At 38.3% G+C, this 18,659-nt stretch overlaps 2 protein-coding genes across 6 annotated transcripts in view; one reads left to right on the forward strand and one right to left on the reverse strand.

Annotated features, from left to right (window-relative positions):
* LOC145441419 (receptor-type tyrosine-protein phosphatase epsilon-like) overlaps positions 1 to 18,659 on the reverse strand; it is a 251,311-nt gene that overhangs the window by 71,331 nt on the left and 161,321 nt on the right. The gene's annotated exons all lie outside the window — the stretch shown is intronic.
* LOC145441421 (uncharacterized) overlaps positions 12,685 to 18,659 on the forward strand; it is a 92,472-nt gene continuing 86,497 nt past the window's right edge. Inside the window, exons 1-2 of one of the 4 annotated variants that reach the window (XM_080319277.1) lie at positions 12,685 to 12,905; positions 12,967 to 13,132. In XM_080319277.1, the coding sequence (XP_080175403.1) occupies positions 12,845 to 12,905; positions 12,967 to 13,132 (227 nt within the window). In that variant the 5' untranslated portion in view covers positions 12,685 to 12,844. The remainder of the gene's footprint in view (positions 12,906 to 12,966; positions 13,133 to 18,659) is intronic. The other 3 variants (XM_080319274.1, XM_080319276.1, XM_080319275.1) reach the window with 3 other exon arrangements.

Here is an 18,659-nt window from a genome sequence, read left to right on the forward strand (position 1 = left end):
TTTTGGGATTTATTCTACAAATGGTTGACGTGAGAGAAAAACTGTATTTTTGGAGCTGTGTCGGAAAGTTGCCCCCTATTTTTAGTCAACCGACCATTTTTTCAAGATGTTCCTCCGGTTTTGCAAGTCTGAAAATTTGGAAAAGGTGTTCTCTTTTCAGATTTCCAAAATATAGTAACCCTATATAACATGCACTATATATTCTATAGAGAAAATTTAGGATTTTTCTGAAATTCAATATTCTTGGAAATCATATCGAGGTCACGATCTCACCTGCTTAATAACGAGCAACCTAGCAAGGTCGATAATGGTGGAAGATGTATAGGGATTATTTCGATCTGTTCTATGTTAGTAACTGTGGTGAAAATGCAGTATCGCCAAATTGCAAGCTATAGTACAAACTGCAGTATGCGCTACGAAGATTTTTCATAACACATACATTCGAATATGTGCCACTTGTTAAGACCCGACCAAGGCCACGGTTTAACAGATGAGTTCATCTGGTAGACTTTGGCAAGGACACATGGTATGCTGACACCGATAGTGCGCATATAGCTACGGGTATGCCAACGGCGACACCATCGTGACATTTCGGTCGTTGTTAGTCAATTGTGCTAGCATTGGGTAGTCCTGTTTGACATCAAATTTTAGCAAAGAGCAATAACTACAAGTAATATGATAAACTGTTTAATGTTTCTACACGTACCGATAATAATCACTCAACAAACTTTACGCAGGTGTCTGCTATAAGTATAGAGCCGATTTACATTTTGTGTGTGCACTGCACAGTCTACAAACAATGAGTCGGCAACATTGTTAATACCTCGTTCGCAGCATTACAGCACACTTGATATAGCCTACTCATGAGTGTTTACTCTTAGCCCGCGCTGAAAAAAAAAACGAGCACTCGACAGACTGGATTCCGATCACGTCATGCCTAGTGTGAATTGTCACACTCGGCATGTCGCACATGCGCCGCATGAAAACACCTGAAAACAGCGACACCGGACCATCTACAAATTGAACGAATCGAAAATGAATGATTGCGTATACGTATTGCGCGGTTCAGTGAGTCAGCTGGTACTGAGCATTCAAATGTTTTCACTGGAGACGACTTGAACTTCAAGTCAAATCGAACATGTTTCCAGGTCTAATGGTCCCTCACAACGCTATAAATTACGGAACTAGCGAAGTTCTGCAACAGTTCAAAATTAGTTGTTTTATTTAATTTGTCAAAGGAAAAGCCTTCAACATTTTGCGCAATTAAGGTTCAGAATAATATATCTGCCGGACCGCCAGAAAAGTCCTTACGGACCGGTGGTTGTGAAATGCTGTACTAGTCGACTTGAATCATAGCAATTAAGACTCGACTCTAATTCATATATCTAAAGGGCTGTCTTATGACTGGCGAAAATACCATTTTCCCAAATCCAACATTGCATCTCATATTTTATGGGCTGGAAAATATCGTGTAATTGGCTGATTTATATACCAATTTACACTTTGGAATCATCAAATAACAGTACGATATCTGGCTTCATTGAAATTATTCGAAAATAAATAGTAGTAGTAAAGAATTTGTTCATAAACGATACGTTTGCTCGATCCAGCACCGGTCGAATTGGGAAATCTAAACTATATAACCAATTTGAATGCCCGTGCGAAGCGCCCTTACGGAGAAATCGAGTGATATGTTATGGGTAATATGATTAGTAGTATTGTAAAAAGTGGTAGTGGTGCAAAATCTTCCACAACGGACTGGTCCACCACGGTCGGTGAGCACTCTCTGGCGTACGTTACTTCAGAATATAATTTAGTTTTTAATATACTGGTTCAAACTGAAGGAATCTGTCACACGATACCACAAACTCGGCAACAGAGGTTCATAGCTCAGGCTGTGTTGTAATTGTTGTGAATGTAATGTTAGGATTATGACTGGACTCGATGAGAAAGGAACGCTGAAAATGATATATTGAACAGTTGAGGTGTGAATGGTCGACGGTTTCGGTAATATTGCAATGATTACAAAGTACAGTATCTGAACATTCTATTCTGAATAAATGAGCGTTTAGACTAGGGTTGTATTTAAAACAAACGGTGCTTTAAAACACTTTGTTTAAAACATGTTTTGAACAGTGTTTTAAAAAAAGCCTCTTTTAAAAAAATTCTGTTTTTTTAAGTGGCAAAATTATGCCATGATTGTGTAAGTACTTTACAAAAAACATGTTGTTTTAGCCTACGGACTATTAACACCAGATTTAGCCGACGTATATCGATATGGGATGGTTGTAACCCTCTAAATAATTGGTTCAACAGCAATAATACGAATATTTCGTCAAAGGAGCTTTTATTACCCTACATTTTGAATTGGTAATGTCAATCCACTATGGCGTCACAGTTGAATATTTGTGACGTCATGGCTTTTAAAAACATTAAAAAAATAAAATCATGTTTTATATTAGGGCCCTGTTTTAAACATGTTTGTTTTAAATTGATTTTTGTTTTAAATGCAACCCTAGTTAAGCCTACATTGACCGAACCGCAGACCTAAATTATGACCTAAAATTGCCGATATCCATTCATTAGCGGTAATTTCGTTGCAACGCAGACATGAAAATGTTTATAATGCTTCCCTATATCTGCACATGCATAAAGTTTCTGCCAGAGAGTCCACGAAAACTCACGGACACGTGACTTCGCATCTGGGATGGACACCTCAGGAATCTAACGATTAGTGAAATTTGACCCAATAGTAATGTTATCGTATATAGCAGTGGTTTGAAAATCTCAAAGTGAGCTCTCTCTCCCCCCGTTTGGGGACGAGGAGGGCGATAGGTGGCAAAATGTTTAAGTGTTCAGTCAATGATATTTAATTACTTGGGTTGACTCATGATAAGTTCAATTTATAATATTCGATATTGGTAGAAAGCGGCTCAACGCTTGACTTATCTCCGTCTGCGAATGGCGGGAAGGATCAAGTAGGGTAACGATGCCTTTCATTGCGCCAATGGTACTTGAATTCCTTCGGACAGCACCTTTTGAAACACTCCGAGTGTGCAAAACATTATGATGGTAATCAATTTTCCGTAGTTGCTCGTTGTCGCTCTCTTTTTCGTTTAAAGATCCTCAAATCTACTATTATGAAGCAGCAAAAGCCGATCCTCTGCCACCAGAAGGAGCATCTGTATACCCTGGGAAGGAATATTTCATCTGTTTTGTGTTGTCGTTCTGCTATCTACAGCCGAGTTTGTGCCTGATATACCGTACAATACGTTGTTATGTACCCTTTGCAACTCTGTGTACTTTTCATGATTACGTCACAACGACAAAATTATTTCTATATTTCCAATTTGACTAACCGTATTTACTGACGTTCGCTCCTGATGAGAGTCAGTCGAAAATTTTCGAGTGGAATAAATTTGGCAATATGGACTTATTGTTTGCTGCAAAATATCTCAACTTCGTAACTACCCGTGGTAAGAAAAGTCGGCGAAGCTTTCTTATCAATGGAAATACCATAGGTTATTGCATCATTACGAAAATATCCGCTTTCTCAGCGCAAGCGCATTCTATTTAAGCAATATAGATTTAAAAATAGGCCATAACAGGCAGAACGCTTCTCTAGCTGGTGTTACAACTGCTTCCTACTGCATCATTCCCGAAGAATGGCACCTGAAGAAGTTAGAACGGAGTGGCTTATTATTTGCCCCGCTTTCATCGAACGACCTGCTTTGACTTTGAGATGTCAACAGCAGAACCTATATATTGCACCGCGAGTCAGATAACATGCTGATTTCCGACGCAGACAGGGTGAAGGGTCACGACAGATTGCGAGCCGGAAGCGACCAACTCTACCTCAGTGGGTCTAAACCTTTTTGTCGTAACGGACCCCTTTCGGACCGTCACGGACCCCTCGAACCCCCACGAAACTTCATTTCAAATTTAGCCTAATTACCGTACAATCGTCATCTGACTCGTGCAGATGATAACTGTAAGCTTAGTTATAGACAGCAACAAAATGAATTTATTGTAAATAAGATCATACTATTCATGCAGAAATACAATACGTGGTCGTGTCTTGAAAATCCGCTCCTTCGATTTGATATGAACGAGTGCGGAAAATCCATTTCCACAAATACAGGTGGTGGCGAATGTAATAATACCGCGTGTAACGCTTCCGACGACACATTTAGGTATGATCGCAACAAATATTCCACCAAAAGTGTCCAGGGATATCTAGATACCCCTGAAATTGACAAACAATTTTGGAATGAACATATAACGTCAAGCCTGGTGATTTCTATCTAGCAGCTAATCCTGAAGTTATTATGGAAAAATGGTTATGTATATCACCGGAGAAAACGGATCTTTGTAAACATTTCGAAGTCACCGTGATTTACCTTACTCATCCAACTTTTTTTTTCCACAACCCCCAATAAAACATCTCTAGACAGCAAAATGATTGCATCAGTAGGGTATTGACAATTTAGCGATAAAATGAATCTGCACAGTAGGATATTTCATCTCAGATGGCCATTCTGTTGATATGATCTCTGTGAGCTGCACTAGAAATGCAGTGCAACTGCCTCGTGATTTTCCGAATTAAAAATATACAAAGGTAATGAACTATTTTGAGGCTTCGCGGACTCCGGTTGAGAATCACTGCTCTACCTTAACTAAATAGCTTACTTGGGACTCTTTAGAAAGACCCGGCTGTTGATTCATTCACTGGACTGGCAGGATAGGAAATTTGAAAAAAAAAGTTTTTAATTATTTTTGTTGCAAATAATAACATGTTACCTATACTCTTACCTCATGACCTTATGTCACCGATAAAAAATACCATAATATTGAAGAAAATCTATTTGACTGAGCACACCTTAGTATTTTTTTACTAGGGATATATACTTCTTCTTGTCTTTTGTTATTATTATGATATTCGTTATTCACAGTAAAACTGATGAAAATAGCGACATTGAAGTAAACTTTAAAATATTCACTAATCTAGTCAAATCTCTATTCCTATGCAGTGCATGAAGAATTCAGATTACAGAATTGCGATAGATGAAGAATTGGCAAGGGTTGCAGAGGTAGAAATGACTGAAAATCAAGAATCGAAATTTCAGAAATTATGCTGTGATTTAGGCGTAAAAGTGTGATTTTAGTTCAGTGGTTAAGGTCTTCCGAATAATATGCACAGTAGGGTTATGACTTGGAATTTTTTTTGCCTGTGTCAGGAATTAATGAACATTTCGGTATAAATTAATAAACTTATATTCATTTTGTTCAAATCGAAAAAAATGTCCCGCACAAACTAACTTCAATTTTCGACACTATGGCTAAATATAGAAAAAATTTACAATTCAAAGGTATTTTTTGCTACAAATTCAATCTTCAAATATATGTCCTTTTGAACTTCTGGTGAAGTTCATCCATCAATTTTACTTTCATTTCTGTTATTATCCTAGTGTCACGGACATATCCGAATTTCAATAGGGTTTTAAGGCAATTTATCGCTGCAGGACATTCGAGCGCAGAGATAGCAGCAAATAATCTTTGATATATACTAAAGCCTGATCTATATTGAATTTTTGGGTCGATGACGATAGAACCAATATCTCACACCTTGACCGACAATCCCAATACATTCAGCCGATATTCAAAAGTAGTTGGATATACATAAGAACATTTTCAAAGCTTTAGAGCATTTATTTATACATCTCTACAGCCATTGTTATACTTGAACAAGAAAAATACTAGAAAGGCTGCACCTGGACAGTGGACAACTGTAAAGTGTAGGCTATATGAAATATATCAATTCTCAGTCTAGCGGTCAAATATTACAGTTTCCTGATTTCCTACCGCCATGTTGCGACGTCACAAAAATTGTAGATGATTTTTCAGCTCCTTTGGCCGATACCGATAATTCTTTCGAAGTGTGATATCCTCTCGATGTTATCGGCGAGACGATAATCGGTTGGGCTTTAGTTTATTCCATCTTTAGACATCTGGTTACATTACCACGCTTACTGACACGCATTTACGATGAATAGGCATGATACTTCTGGTTTACTCTTCTTCGGGGATTTGGAAGTACGCAATCATGGCCCTTGAGCTTCATCTCGCATTGCGTAGAGATGAAAGTTTATGCCATTTGATTAGTGGTACTCTACCATTTTCTTTGAAAGAGCGGCATTCTCTGCACAGCTCATAGATCAACTAAAAATTATCCCTCCATCCTCGGTTTCCTGATATTTTCACCTGAAATCCTGGCTTGGCGGATTGTACCAAATTTTCGCAGTGTTTTTATTACATCATCTCCAAATTTGCAGCTGAGAGTTGGATTTGTTGAAGACGTTGGATTGAAGAACTCTAATATAGGCTTTTGGAGTCGATAATATGATGTTGGCAACCAATATATTGTAGTTTATGAAAACCCTTGCTCATCATTGCATTCTGCAGATTTGAAACAACGCCATTCCACCGTCCAGTATCAACAGATGCTGTGTCACATATGATATGTGACATTTCCAAATTTTCCTATACATCATATTCCTCTAATTGGGTTTGTAGACCGCTGAAAATATCTTGAGTTGTTCTACTTTCGCCTTTTCGAACACCCAGTTTGATTTGTGTCTGAAAAAATATACGATTCAGGGTTGTAATGTCCGAGTCGAGTCACGATTTTTGATGACTCGACTTGACTCGAGTCATTTTCTCAAAATACGGAAATGACTCGACTCGAATCGAGTCAATCTGCGTATTGACTCGACTTGGACTCGAGTTATTTCGCATGACTCGAACCAAGTCATATCAATAGAGACTGAGACGTCCAAGACCGACATTTAAATGTTATTACTAAGAATAGTAAAGTAACCACACTGCAGGGATTTCGTCTATGGGTACTGGTACTTGAAAATGCGACCGCAAACTGCTAAAAGTGAGGAAAATTAATATATCATAAATGCGAACCATTCGATATCACCAAACAGTTATAAAAAGAGGGTCTCACAAGATTTTAACTTGAAACTGAGCAGTCCAGACAATGACTTGGACTCGGACTCGAGTCATAATACCATGACTCGGACTCGACCCTCTCGCTGACTTGGACTCGGACTTGACTCGGTAGAGAATGGAAAATAACTTTACTTGACTCGAGTTAAAACTAGAAAAGTGAGATTGACTTGTGACTCGGACCCTTGTGACTTGGTTACAACCCTGTACGATATATACAGTCTACATCTAACATCGAAATTAATAATTATTTATTAATTATTTAATTTTGACTGTAAACAAGAACACGATAGGACTAATCCAATCTGGACAATCACAATTCACCAAAATACTTTTTAAATCTTCGCAACTGGAATTGTTTCATTTAAATTCAGCTAAGTCACTATATATATTATACAGTCTGTATCTACATAAAAAGCCTATCCTCCATACAGTGAAAACTGGAAAGATTTTTTGCGGGAGGTTTTTGTTTAAACAGTCTTAACTGTTGTGAATTTTGAAATCAGGACACAAAAGGTCATCATTTGTGACACAGGACACATAACCCTAATGCACAGTGCCCAATAACGTGATCTTCTTGATCTTGTCGAATTGAACGTTTCCCGGTATCTGTTGGATGTGTCTCATGAGTTTTTTGCTTACGACCCTGTATCGCCATTGTACAATGTTTATTTGTCATCGCCACATTTTTTCAGATTCCATTCTGACTTTTTGAGCTCCGTGCATTTTAATTCCTTCCGTATTATGTTTTGAACAGCTGGGACAACAAGTTTGATGAGTAATAATAATATTTGTTAAAATTGAATATATTATTCTTTAATAATAAAATCCTTTTTATGGTGCTTATAAGAGTGGTGGTCCATTGCACCATAATCCAATCAATTTCGTGAACAAAACAAGCTCATGGAATAATTTAGTAAAATTTCGTTACATCGCTTCATCATAATCCATAAATAAATAATAAATATTTGTTGTTAATGATTCATTCCAGTATTTTAACGAAGTTAACATTTATACAATATATGATACAAATAGTTTTTGGCCCAGGCACACCATGTCCTGAGTTACAGAACGGCTAACTTTTCCAACAAAAATCTGAGTTCAAAATATCAAATGAAAGTATTCGAAGATGGGTTTCGCATAATCCTTCAATTTAGTATAGCTTAGGACTGTCCTAAAGATGGTCATAAGAAGAGAATCACAATTGTAAGAAGTTCAGCGTGTCGGGACACTTTTACTCCTGTCAAATCAAAATTCTGCGGAATAGACTTCAATTCCTGGCATTTTGTTTGAAGCATAACGACACAAGGAGCTGTGAAAATTTCATCGAGATAAAGGTACCAGTCTGCGGGCTAGCGCTGTTGAAACGCCAATCCGCTTAAATGGGATTCAAATATTTCCAATAAATTCCTTTTTACTTGACAAAGTTAAGTATTTTTGTTTTTGTATTCCACCATCACAAATCGTCGAACTGCTAGTATAGTGTAAAAACAGAAATATGCTTGAGTAAGTGATACAAGTGGATGAAACCTACTTGGGTAGTTCAAAAATAAATGTAAATCGTTGCTGATTACCTGTGGCTTTTATGGAACGATAAAGGCATGCTAGATGGTATTCAGAGCATATTTTTCCCGTAATGTGCAATATATTCTTGTTTCAATACGCACCGAAAATGACAATACCCCAAAATTGTGATTCACACATAGTCCAGGAAGTTTCATTGATTGCGAAATCTAACGAAAACTTCAAGATTTTAACACTTTAATAGAGTTTACTCTGTCGTGAAATAGGCTACTTTTGCTCTCTCTACACCAAAGGTTTGTTTGTTTGTTTTGTGGTATTCATCGAGTTTGTCGACTACTATGATCATTTACACCAGGCAGAGATTCTTCATTATTTTCATTAAATGCCGACTTATAGCACGGCCCACCTCTAGGTTTTTGTAAGACACCGCTTACGCGGATGAAGTGGCGAGGAGGAGCCTTACACCAAAGGTTCTCAACCTTTTTGTCTTCGCGGACCCCTTTCGGACCGTTACGGATCCCCGCAAGTTTTCGTTCAATATTTACTCAATTATCGTCCAATCGTCATCTGCCTTGTGCAAATAATAATGGTAGGCTAGTGATAAACCGCCGAAAAAATATTTTTATTGAACATAACATGACACTATATATAGAAATTGGGTGGACTCTTATTATTTCGAAGAGAATTTTGCATCTGTATTCATAGTCTTGAAAATTCGCGTCTTCGATTTGATATGAACGAGTGCCGAAAATCTATTTCCGCAAATATAGGTTGTGGCGAATACCGACGACAGTTTTTTATGTTAGTTTTTAATGAACATATAACGCCCAGCCTAGTGATTCATATCTAGCATCTCATCTTGAAGTTTATTTAGTGGCTACATCATAGAAGACAATAGATTTTGCGGGGTCGATTCAATTCCTGCAATGGGACATATGAGGATATAATTTATGAATTTATATTTCACACGACCATACTATCTCCATCATTTCATTTTTCCACAACACCCAACACAATATCTCTAAACAACAATATATTTGCAGCGGCAGGTTATTGGCAATTTGACAATTAAAATGAGTTTGCACATTCGGATATTTCTTCTTAGACGACCATTTTAATGGCGTGAGTCCTAAAATTGCAGCAATTATGAAGCGAAACTGTCTCATGCCTTCCATAATTAAAGAAAAAATACAAATTAGGTTATCAATCATTTTACAAATTTGGAGGTTTCGCGGACCCCTGAAATGCTTCGTGGACCACCGGTTGAGAACCAATGCCTTACACGCTTTACTCAATTAGTACACTGCATTCCCCCCAAGCCCCAACACGATTGTGGTCGGAAAGTTGTTTGCTTTTGAGTGATCAGAGCTGTTTTGTAGAATGCCTTTAGGCGCAGCCCATACTTCTATTGCATAAAGGCATTCAGAACAAACATTATTAAACAGTTGACTTATAACAAATATACATTTTGTATTGCTGTAATTTCGACAATTTTGGTCCTTAATGCTTCTTCTTGATTCATATCCGATCACAAGGAAACGGCTGTAAAAATTAACCAGCATATATAGTCATTGACATGCTGATGGTGGAGTTACACCAGGCGCGATGAAAAAATAGTCACCATATAGCAGGGGTGGGCAAGTGCTATGATGCCGCAGAATTTCACCCTTTAATGAGTTCGCCATACGCCACTGCTTCTTGATTGTGAAGCACTACACGTGCTTGATTCATTTGGAACAGCGCGCTGTGCTGAAAGGAGTGATATTTGACGTGTACTAGTTAGGGCCGTATTATTGTATTAGGGTTATATTTGGCTTTGATGTGTATAGTTAATTTTCGTATTTGATTTTATTAGGAATCTGGTATAAATAATTTGGTCAGTAGTTTTATCGCTGGGAATTTGTATCATCAAAAAACCGTACTTCATCCAAGAAGACGCGTGCTTGACATACAACCGAAGCGTGGACAGCTGACAGTGCGACGTGGTCATGCACCCAGAATAGGCTTCAATTTCTGCGGTTACAGACTACACGGTTTTATCGAATCATCATTCATCAAATTTGGCTCTATTGCAACAACAACTAATGAATTCATATTTGTTCCTTCTCAGAAATGATTATAATATGCACCAACATCGAAACACGAAGAGTCGAATGTAGCTCCTTACATTGGTTTAAAATTATAAAACTTTCAAATTACCGACGCGAATTTTACAAATGCAACTTAGTTGTAAATATTGCTAAAGTTCCTTTCATTGGTCTGAATTTCAATGACTAACGTAGGGCTGCATTTGAAACAAACATGTTTTATTTTTATTTTTATTACGACTAATATTCAATTGTGATGTTATGGTCGATTGACATTGACGATTGAAAATATGGGGTAAATATCGCTCCTTTGACGAAATCGTCATCCAACCCATGATCTATGCACGGTTCAAAAATATTTTTAACCACGACTCCATCGTTATGGAGCATATTTACGGTCGGCGGTTATCATCATCGGAACATTCATTCCGCATTTCGACCATTCCATGACGTATAAGCCGGCTATTATCAGGTGTAAATCGTCCGTAGGCTCATACTATACGTTTGTGAAAAAATATTTACATAATTATTGCATAATTGTGCGACTTAGAATAAGTTATCAATGTACCCAATGAATTAAGACAACTTTTGCTATTGAAAATTAAATCACTTACCCTTGCTGTCTACAAGTTTCTCTTTTCGAGCCCGAATTCGGGTGTTATTCGTAATTGACGTTATAAATTTCAAAGCACAGAAAGCGAAAAATTAGCGTAACTGCAAAACAAAAATGGGGCAAGGCACTGTGTGCGTTTGACTGACATGTATACTTCAAAAATACGGAAGATCGATTACTCATATTGTATAGGGACAAGGTATAGTTTTGATTCTACGAGATTACGAAAAGCTGCCGCCGTGCGGATTAAATATACAACCGGCCTAACGCTGGGTAAACAAATCGACTTATGTCGCTGACACGACCTCTGCGAACACAATTGTTTGCCTTGTGTGATAGTAACTACCAATACTCGTTCATTTTAAACCTTGTATCGGAATTGCATGTTACTGAAAAGCAACTCCAAGTTATTGAGGGTCGGCGAGCATTAACATTTAATAAGCATAGGAGATGTGTAGGTGATACAATAGTTGCAGTCTAAACAGTATGTTGCATTGATTGAGCTTCGAGATGATTCACATCTTCATTTTCATTTTCCATATTTGTTCGTTGTTGCTTGATATGAATAGTGATTTCAATGTATCCTATATGTCATGCACGCGCAGAGCAACAGGTAGCATTTGATGTGAAACTTACAAAGTACCATAGTTACCACAAAAAATCATTCGTCTTATGCATATATCAGTGGATTTTTGACCGGTGATCCATGGAACACTCTTGGGGTTCCCAGAGCCAGTATCAGGGGTTATGTGGAGGTCAAGACTTATACTTATACAACTTATACATATCATTTGCGATCACAAACTTGTCTTGGGCATCATTGTTAGCAGGTGATTAGGCCCGATCAGTAGGCCTATAGTGGACTTGTTGATGGTGTGGTGGCAGACCGTGTGCAGTGGCATACGAAGGTGAGGTAGTGGCGAGATAGCGTGGTGGTATAATCCACAGCTAAAACACCGATGTTTTGCGGGCTCCTCCTCCTCGCCATCTCATTCGCTTAAGCGGTGTCATACAAAAAGCCTAGAAGTGACCGTGCTACAAGGCGGCAGCTACGGAATCAAAAGTAAGGATTGTCGGCCTGGTGTAAATGACAATTGTAGTCCACAAACGCCATGAATACAATAAGCAACAATAACGAAGGCGAGGTTGGGGTTCGAATTCGGATCCCCATCCTCCTGAAATGCCAGTTCTATTTCTAATATTTACAAGGTGATTTGTAATTAAGCAACTTATATCATAATGTTGCGTTTCGACCGACTAACACGATGGCACCTATACCAATCTAAAGCGTCTGAGTTGGTATCTGAAAGGGAACGCCAGAAGTCAAACTGATTTGCAATAATTATTCAGCATGATGTTTTGTGTAAAAATTATATTGTATTAGTTTTGTTGTTTTATCACTCTGTTTAAGCGCAATTCATTTTGTGCTCCAGCAAGCTATACCAATGTAGAAGATGGCTAAAATTTTGGGTTCCGCGAAGGTTTACGTATCAGTATAAGTGTTAAGTAGGTTAGTAAAGGTGAAGAACCAGTGGTAATAGTTGAAGCAGTATTGCAATCTTTCTATATTTGGGTACTCGAAAGGCAGCACCTCGATATTGAAATCATGAAAATATGTACTGTCATTATGACAGTAATGACGTTAGCACGAGGAATTTCATCGACTTGTAAGTTGTGGCGATTCCCAATGAAGCCAACTCGGTTTACATAGTTACAACTCTATTATAGGTCCATCGGAAAATAACATTACATTGAGTGATGGTTATCGTTACACCAGAATCGACATTCCTGCTCCTGCTCCAGTGGCAAATCAAGACTGCATAGTTAACTACGATGGACGATTGGTTATGATCAAGACTGATGTAGTGTCAGAAGCAGTGGATCAAATTATTAGGTATGGATCTATAAATAACTACACCTTAGTGCAGAGGTCTCAAACACGAGGTCCGCGACACCATTTTGTGCGGCCCGTGACGACATTTTGGATTTCGAAGTATTCGAGAATATTCAACTGCCAAATTTTTTTAAGAAGTGGAAATTCGCTCTAAAACTAGTCCAGAAGCTTGAAACTACTCATCATACTTCACTATTACATCACTTTCAAAAGTTACCACGCAGAGTAAGGAAGGAACTATTACGTCACATTACTTGTTCATGAGGGAAATAAATGACCCGTTGAGGATTCGGATCTGGAAATTGTGATTTGGACTTGGCCGCGACCGTTGCTAAAATTACTCGAATTCGGACTGACTGGGTGATAAAATAAAAATGACTCGAGTTGAGTCGCGTGAAATGTTACAATCAGAGTAGGACTTATTGTGACTCGGAACGCCGTGACTTGGTACCACCGGGGAAGCAACAAAGTATCAAACTGGTATGGTGAATGGTAATACATAAAAAAGTCTTAGAAGAGCTTCTTGCAGGTACAAAACTTCAATATATAATTGAACAGTATATTCATATTGAAATAAACCCGAATATTTTCGGCTGACACTCGTCAGGGGTAATCGTCAGCAACTAGTAGAGAATTGGAACGAAAATATACCAACCAAAACTCTGTCAACAAAAGGAGTTTGCGTACCATCTAAAAATAGTACATTGAACGCTCTCTCATTCACGAAATTTCATGCTGGTGACGTCATATTTTGTGATACGATTGTTGATATACAATGTTCTTTCCAATTCTCTACTAGTTGCTGACGATTACCCCTGACGAGTGTCAGCCGAAAATATTCGGGTTCATTTCAATATGAATATACTGTTCAATTATAAAAAAGTCTTAGCTTGTGTTGCGTGGCTTATTTAGATATCTGAGGACGTCGGTATGGCTACCATTGGCATTATATTGCCCTCTTGATGTGCAGTTAGTTACATCCTGTGTCATCTTGGGTATCTTTATCCTTTACTATCGCAATTATATGTGGCGAGTATAAAGTGGTCGTAGCGTACGCTTCACAGCTATAACACCAATGGATTCTTCAGCGATTGGACATTTCTTTTGCTATGGCACAGTAATCATTATATTCAAGTTGTTACAGATCTGTTCCAATATTCGAAGTTGAATCTAACGCTGATTTAATTTAACTTTGGTCATGACATGATCAATAGCCTAGTTATCAGGAGTATGCCTTAAACCCGGATTGTAATGTATATCACCGATGCTCTGATATCTGATCAATCTTTGTAAAATTATAAAATACCTAAAATTGTGCCCCGTCAAAGGTCCGTTGGCTGCAAAATTATAACGCGGCACAATTTATACGATGTCCTGGTGCATTCATACTCTCGCATTGTGTCTACAACTAAATATACAGCAGCTATACCAAGTGCAACAACAATTTTATTCAAATATTTTAATAGGTGATTTTTTCCGTGACAGGCGTGCATTCGAGAATTCACAATAGTAAATCACATTTTCACGATGTGTGTGGAATGTCAGTCTGCAAGGTCCCATCAAATAGGGCCTACTTGGAAATACATTGATTTATCCTGTTATTGGTGCTACGGCCCGCGGCGCCATCAAAAAGTAGGAAATTGGCCCGCGCGCACATTTGAGTTTGAGACTTCTGCCTTAGTGATATCGTACTCATCACTAAGAAATTCACAGTGCTGTGATTCAATGATTCTGTACATTACCAGTAGGGATGGTATGAACAGAAGGTTCACGTTCGCGTTCTGTGTGTGAAACTCATAAATTTGGACATTCGCGTTCACAAACGAACCTTTTCATGTATTACAATTCTTCACATCATTATAAGTATGGATGGTGTGAACCTCTGAAAGGTTCAGGTTCGTGTGAACGCGAACCATTTTGAAAGGTTCTGTGTGAACGCGAACGTGAACCTCATGACGTCACGTGACGTCATACTGCTAATTCCAACCCTATATTTCAATGAAGTGATAGCCTATATTAATGTACTGTATACGATACTTAGCAATGCCACAATGCTGAAGTACATATTGACGTTTTAAACATCACCAAATGTATCAACCGAGGCAATCAAACGATATATATAATCCCATAAAATCAATATCTTCCGCCGCTTTGCCAGCAGTTTCGACGAGGACTTGCCAGGGTATACAAACTTAAGCCTGGACGGTCTGGGTCAGACCGGGCAATGTATTTGGCGACTGAGTATTGCTTCATGGATATTGAGCAGAGTATAAAACGGGTTTCTATACTTGCAACCGATATCACCCCATCAACTAGTTATACAGCAGTAGCCAACACCCCCAATCGAAGGGATTTGGTTTTTACGGTACAGTATACAATATACATATGAAGTCAAGATTGACCCCGTACGCCTGCTCGTTTTTACATCAGAAAACGATATCAATCTCATTGATTGGTGGAATAAGCATCATTCGCTGGCTACATGTAGTGTATTCCGCTCTTGATGTTGTGTGATTGCGGGTCAAGCTCACAGCCGAGAGTCACTAAATATTCACAAACGGAAAGCTGGATATTTCGAGCAAACTTTTGTAACAAAGCAAGTAACATTTTTGAGATTGTCGAGGTGCATGGTCGTTTAGTGTTGATTGTTTATGCTGCCAGCGCCATGCATAGAGTGGCCCGCAGTTGAAATGCAATAAATTTGAACCAAAGATGTTATAAGGAAGTGAAAATTGCAATATATGAAAAAGGTTCACAGTGCAGAACCTACCAAGGTTCTGTTGTGAACGCGAACCTCAAAATGTCCGAGGTTCACACACAGAACGCGAACGTGAACCTCAGGTTCACACCATCCCTAATTATAAGGTCTTTGGTTGAAATTCTATGTATTTCATCTTCGGATCACTATCCGCATGGCGCTGGCAGCATGAAAGGAAATTCAACACTATACGAGTAGCTCATGCAACTCGCTAATTTCAAAAAATATTTTCTCGAATGTTTGATCGTTATATACAGCTTTCCGTTTGTGAAACTTTAGTGACGCTTCGCTGTGGTCTTTACGCGCAATCACACAATAGCGTGATCGAAGCACACTACACGTAGGAAGTCAGCGAATTGTGCTTAGTCAACCAATCACATATTTATATCAACGAAATTTATATAAAGTATACAGCGTGTCTACTGTGAAAATGTTATCAGGCGTACGGGATCTATCTGGATTATTGTATCATAAAAATCGAATCCGCCCGATTGGGGTGTTGGCTACTGTATAACTTGTTTTTGAGATGATGTCTAGCGCAAAAACCGGGGTTTCATGTGTCAGAATGCATCTGTCCGGTCTAGCGGAGCCTCGTCTAAATTTCTGGCAAAGCGACGGAATACATTGATTTTGTGAAATTATTATAGCATTAAATTGTTCCCGTTGATAAATTTGGTGACTTCAGCATTGCAGCATAATATGGCCTGATTCTTCGCTAGTTATCATGTACATAAATACATTACTTTACGGAAATATTGGGTTTTAATCAGCATTATGACGTCAAGTGATGTCATAGGCTCGCGTTCGCCTTCACACAGAGCCTTTAAAAAAGGTTTGCGTTCACACGCACCTGATCATTTCAGGGGTTCGCACCATCCCTAAATACCAGCATAGGTGCTATATTGCAAACGTAGCCAGTAATTCCCAACCGCGGTTCTCTTAGTCGCATGCAGCTCCACGCAAGTATTTTTGCGGCTCTGATTGACCGCTGATTATGCCACATAAGCATAATAAACAGTTATATATATATTAGATATGTCGAAAGTCACCCAAGACCGCTTCTAAAAACCGAGAAAGAGAATTGCAGAGTAACACCCAACGCATGGATGAATACCCGTCAGATAGGACATATTTTGCGTTCTGCTGGTCATAGACCTTTATGGATCGTCTCTGTGAAAAGTAAATTTAAAAACAATTTTACTAACATCAAAATACCGACCCATAGTAAAGTATAAATTCAAAAACTCCAATACTACTTACCGTCTAATCCCCCTAAAACATGAGAATTAGGTGCTCGAATGTATAAAGAGCTATCACATACCGACGTTATTATGTTGTAGTATTGATATGCATTTTCAGTTTATTTCAATGCATATCACCCACCACTCCGCGCCTAATGATGCTAAAATAACCGATATAGAGTCTATAGAAGTGTATGTGCATGCTTCTGAATTAGCTGGATGGTGGGATCCAGAGGTATAACGTACTAGCTCCTAGCTGCCTTTACATTTTCGCTATATGTACGGGAGTGTTTTCATGCGGCTCCATCGTACTCTGAAGTTTGAAATGCACTCTGACATCCAAAAAGGTTTTGGACAACTGGTATAGACTCAACTACTGGACCGCCGTCCGTACTCAGTAAATTAGCCTCAGAAAGGCACGCAGGACAAAATTTGTGAATTTGGCATACGGGCGGTAGTGATGACCTTTTTTGTCATCAGCTCAAGTCAACGGTAACGTTTAGCGGTTACGCACTGAAAATGGTGCACGATTTCGTCACAACCAAATACTGCCGGACAACATTTGTTTCAGTGTAAATGTTTTCATAGGAGTTATAACAGGCATAAACAAATTTCAGATTTCTGTATCTGGACCTATATGCTAGAAATAGTTGAGTCTCTGCTATGTAGAGTAGAAATTTTACAATTACTCCGTATTTATTCGTGTACATTTGTTCTCGGCATATAACATATGATAACAGCATATGTTACTGGGAAATAATTGTTACTCCTCGTGCCTTCATTCATGTCAGTTCATGATGATTTGACTTCAACGAAAACAATATTAAACATAATTGACACCTCTAACCGTATATTCAATTTAGGGCTGTTCAGAATTGACCGACTTTCTGTTCAGTCCGTTTCACATGCCTTATACTTTAAATACGCATTCTAGCTACTTTATTTCATCCTCTGCATATGTGCATTTTTACCTAAAAGAACGACTGCAAAGAAGGGATTCCCCAATAATTTGAATAATTCGTTGAACTGATTGCAGACGATATAGATAAAAAGATCTTACTTGCTTTTACACCTTATTTAACGTCCACTTGCAAAGTAATGATTTCATTTACTGCAAGCTTTCGGATCGCCGCTCCTTCATCAGGTGTTAAAGTAAAAAATATATATATAATTTGAGTGTCGCCAATTTACCTGACCTAGTAAATGCAATGGAAACTGGAAACTGCTTTCTTTGTTTTAACAATCATCATAATGTCGTGATACCGAATGGTACGAGGCATGAAGATACTAGTAAATAACAACATTACATACTCCCTTTTGCAATAAATTACTACAATGCAAATTTCTCTACCATTAAGCCATGGGTTCTTCCGAACATGCTGTGCCGCGAAGGGTTTAATATTGGGTTGCGACGGCACCAGAGCGATCTTGGATGATGTATGTAATATTTGTTGCATTTCTTGCTTAGGAAAATTCCTTATCTTATAATATTAATATGTCCGGTCGTAGAAATGGTAGGCATCGAATA

The sequence above is a fragment of the Botryllus schlosseri genome, chromosome 6 (assembly GCF_051294905.1).
Source record: "Botryllus schlosseri isolate E-star chromosome 6, Bs_hap1, whole genome shotgun sequence".
Lineage (NCBI taxonomy): Eukaryota > Metazoa > Chordata > Ascidiacea > Stolidobranchia > Styelidae > Botryllus > Botryllus schlosseri.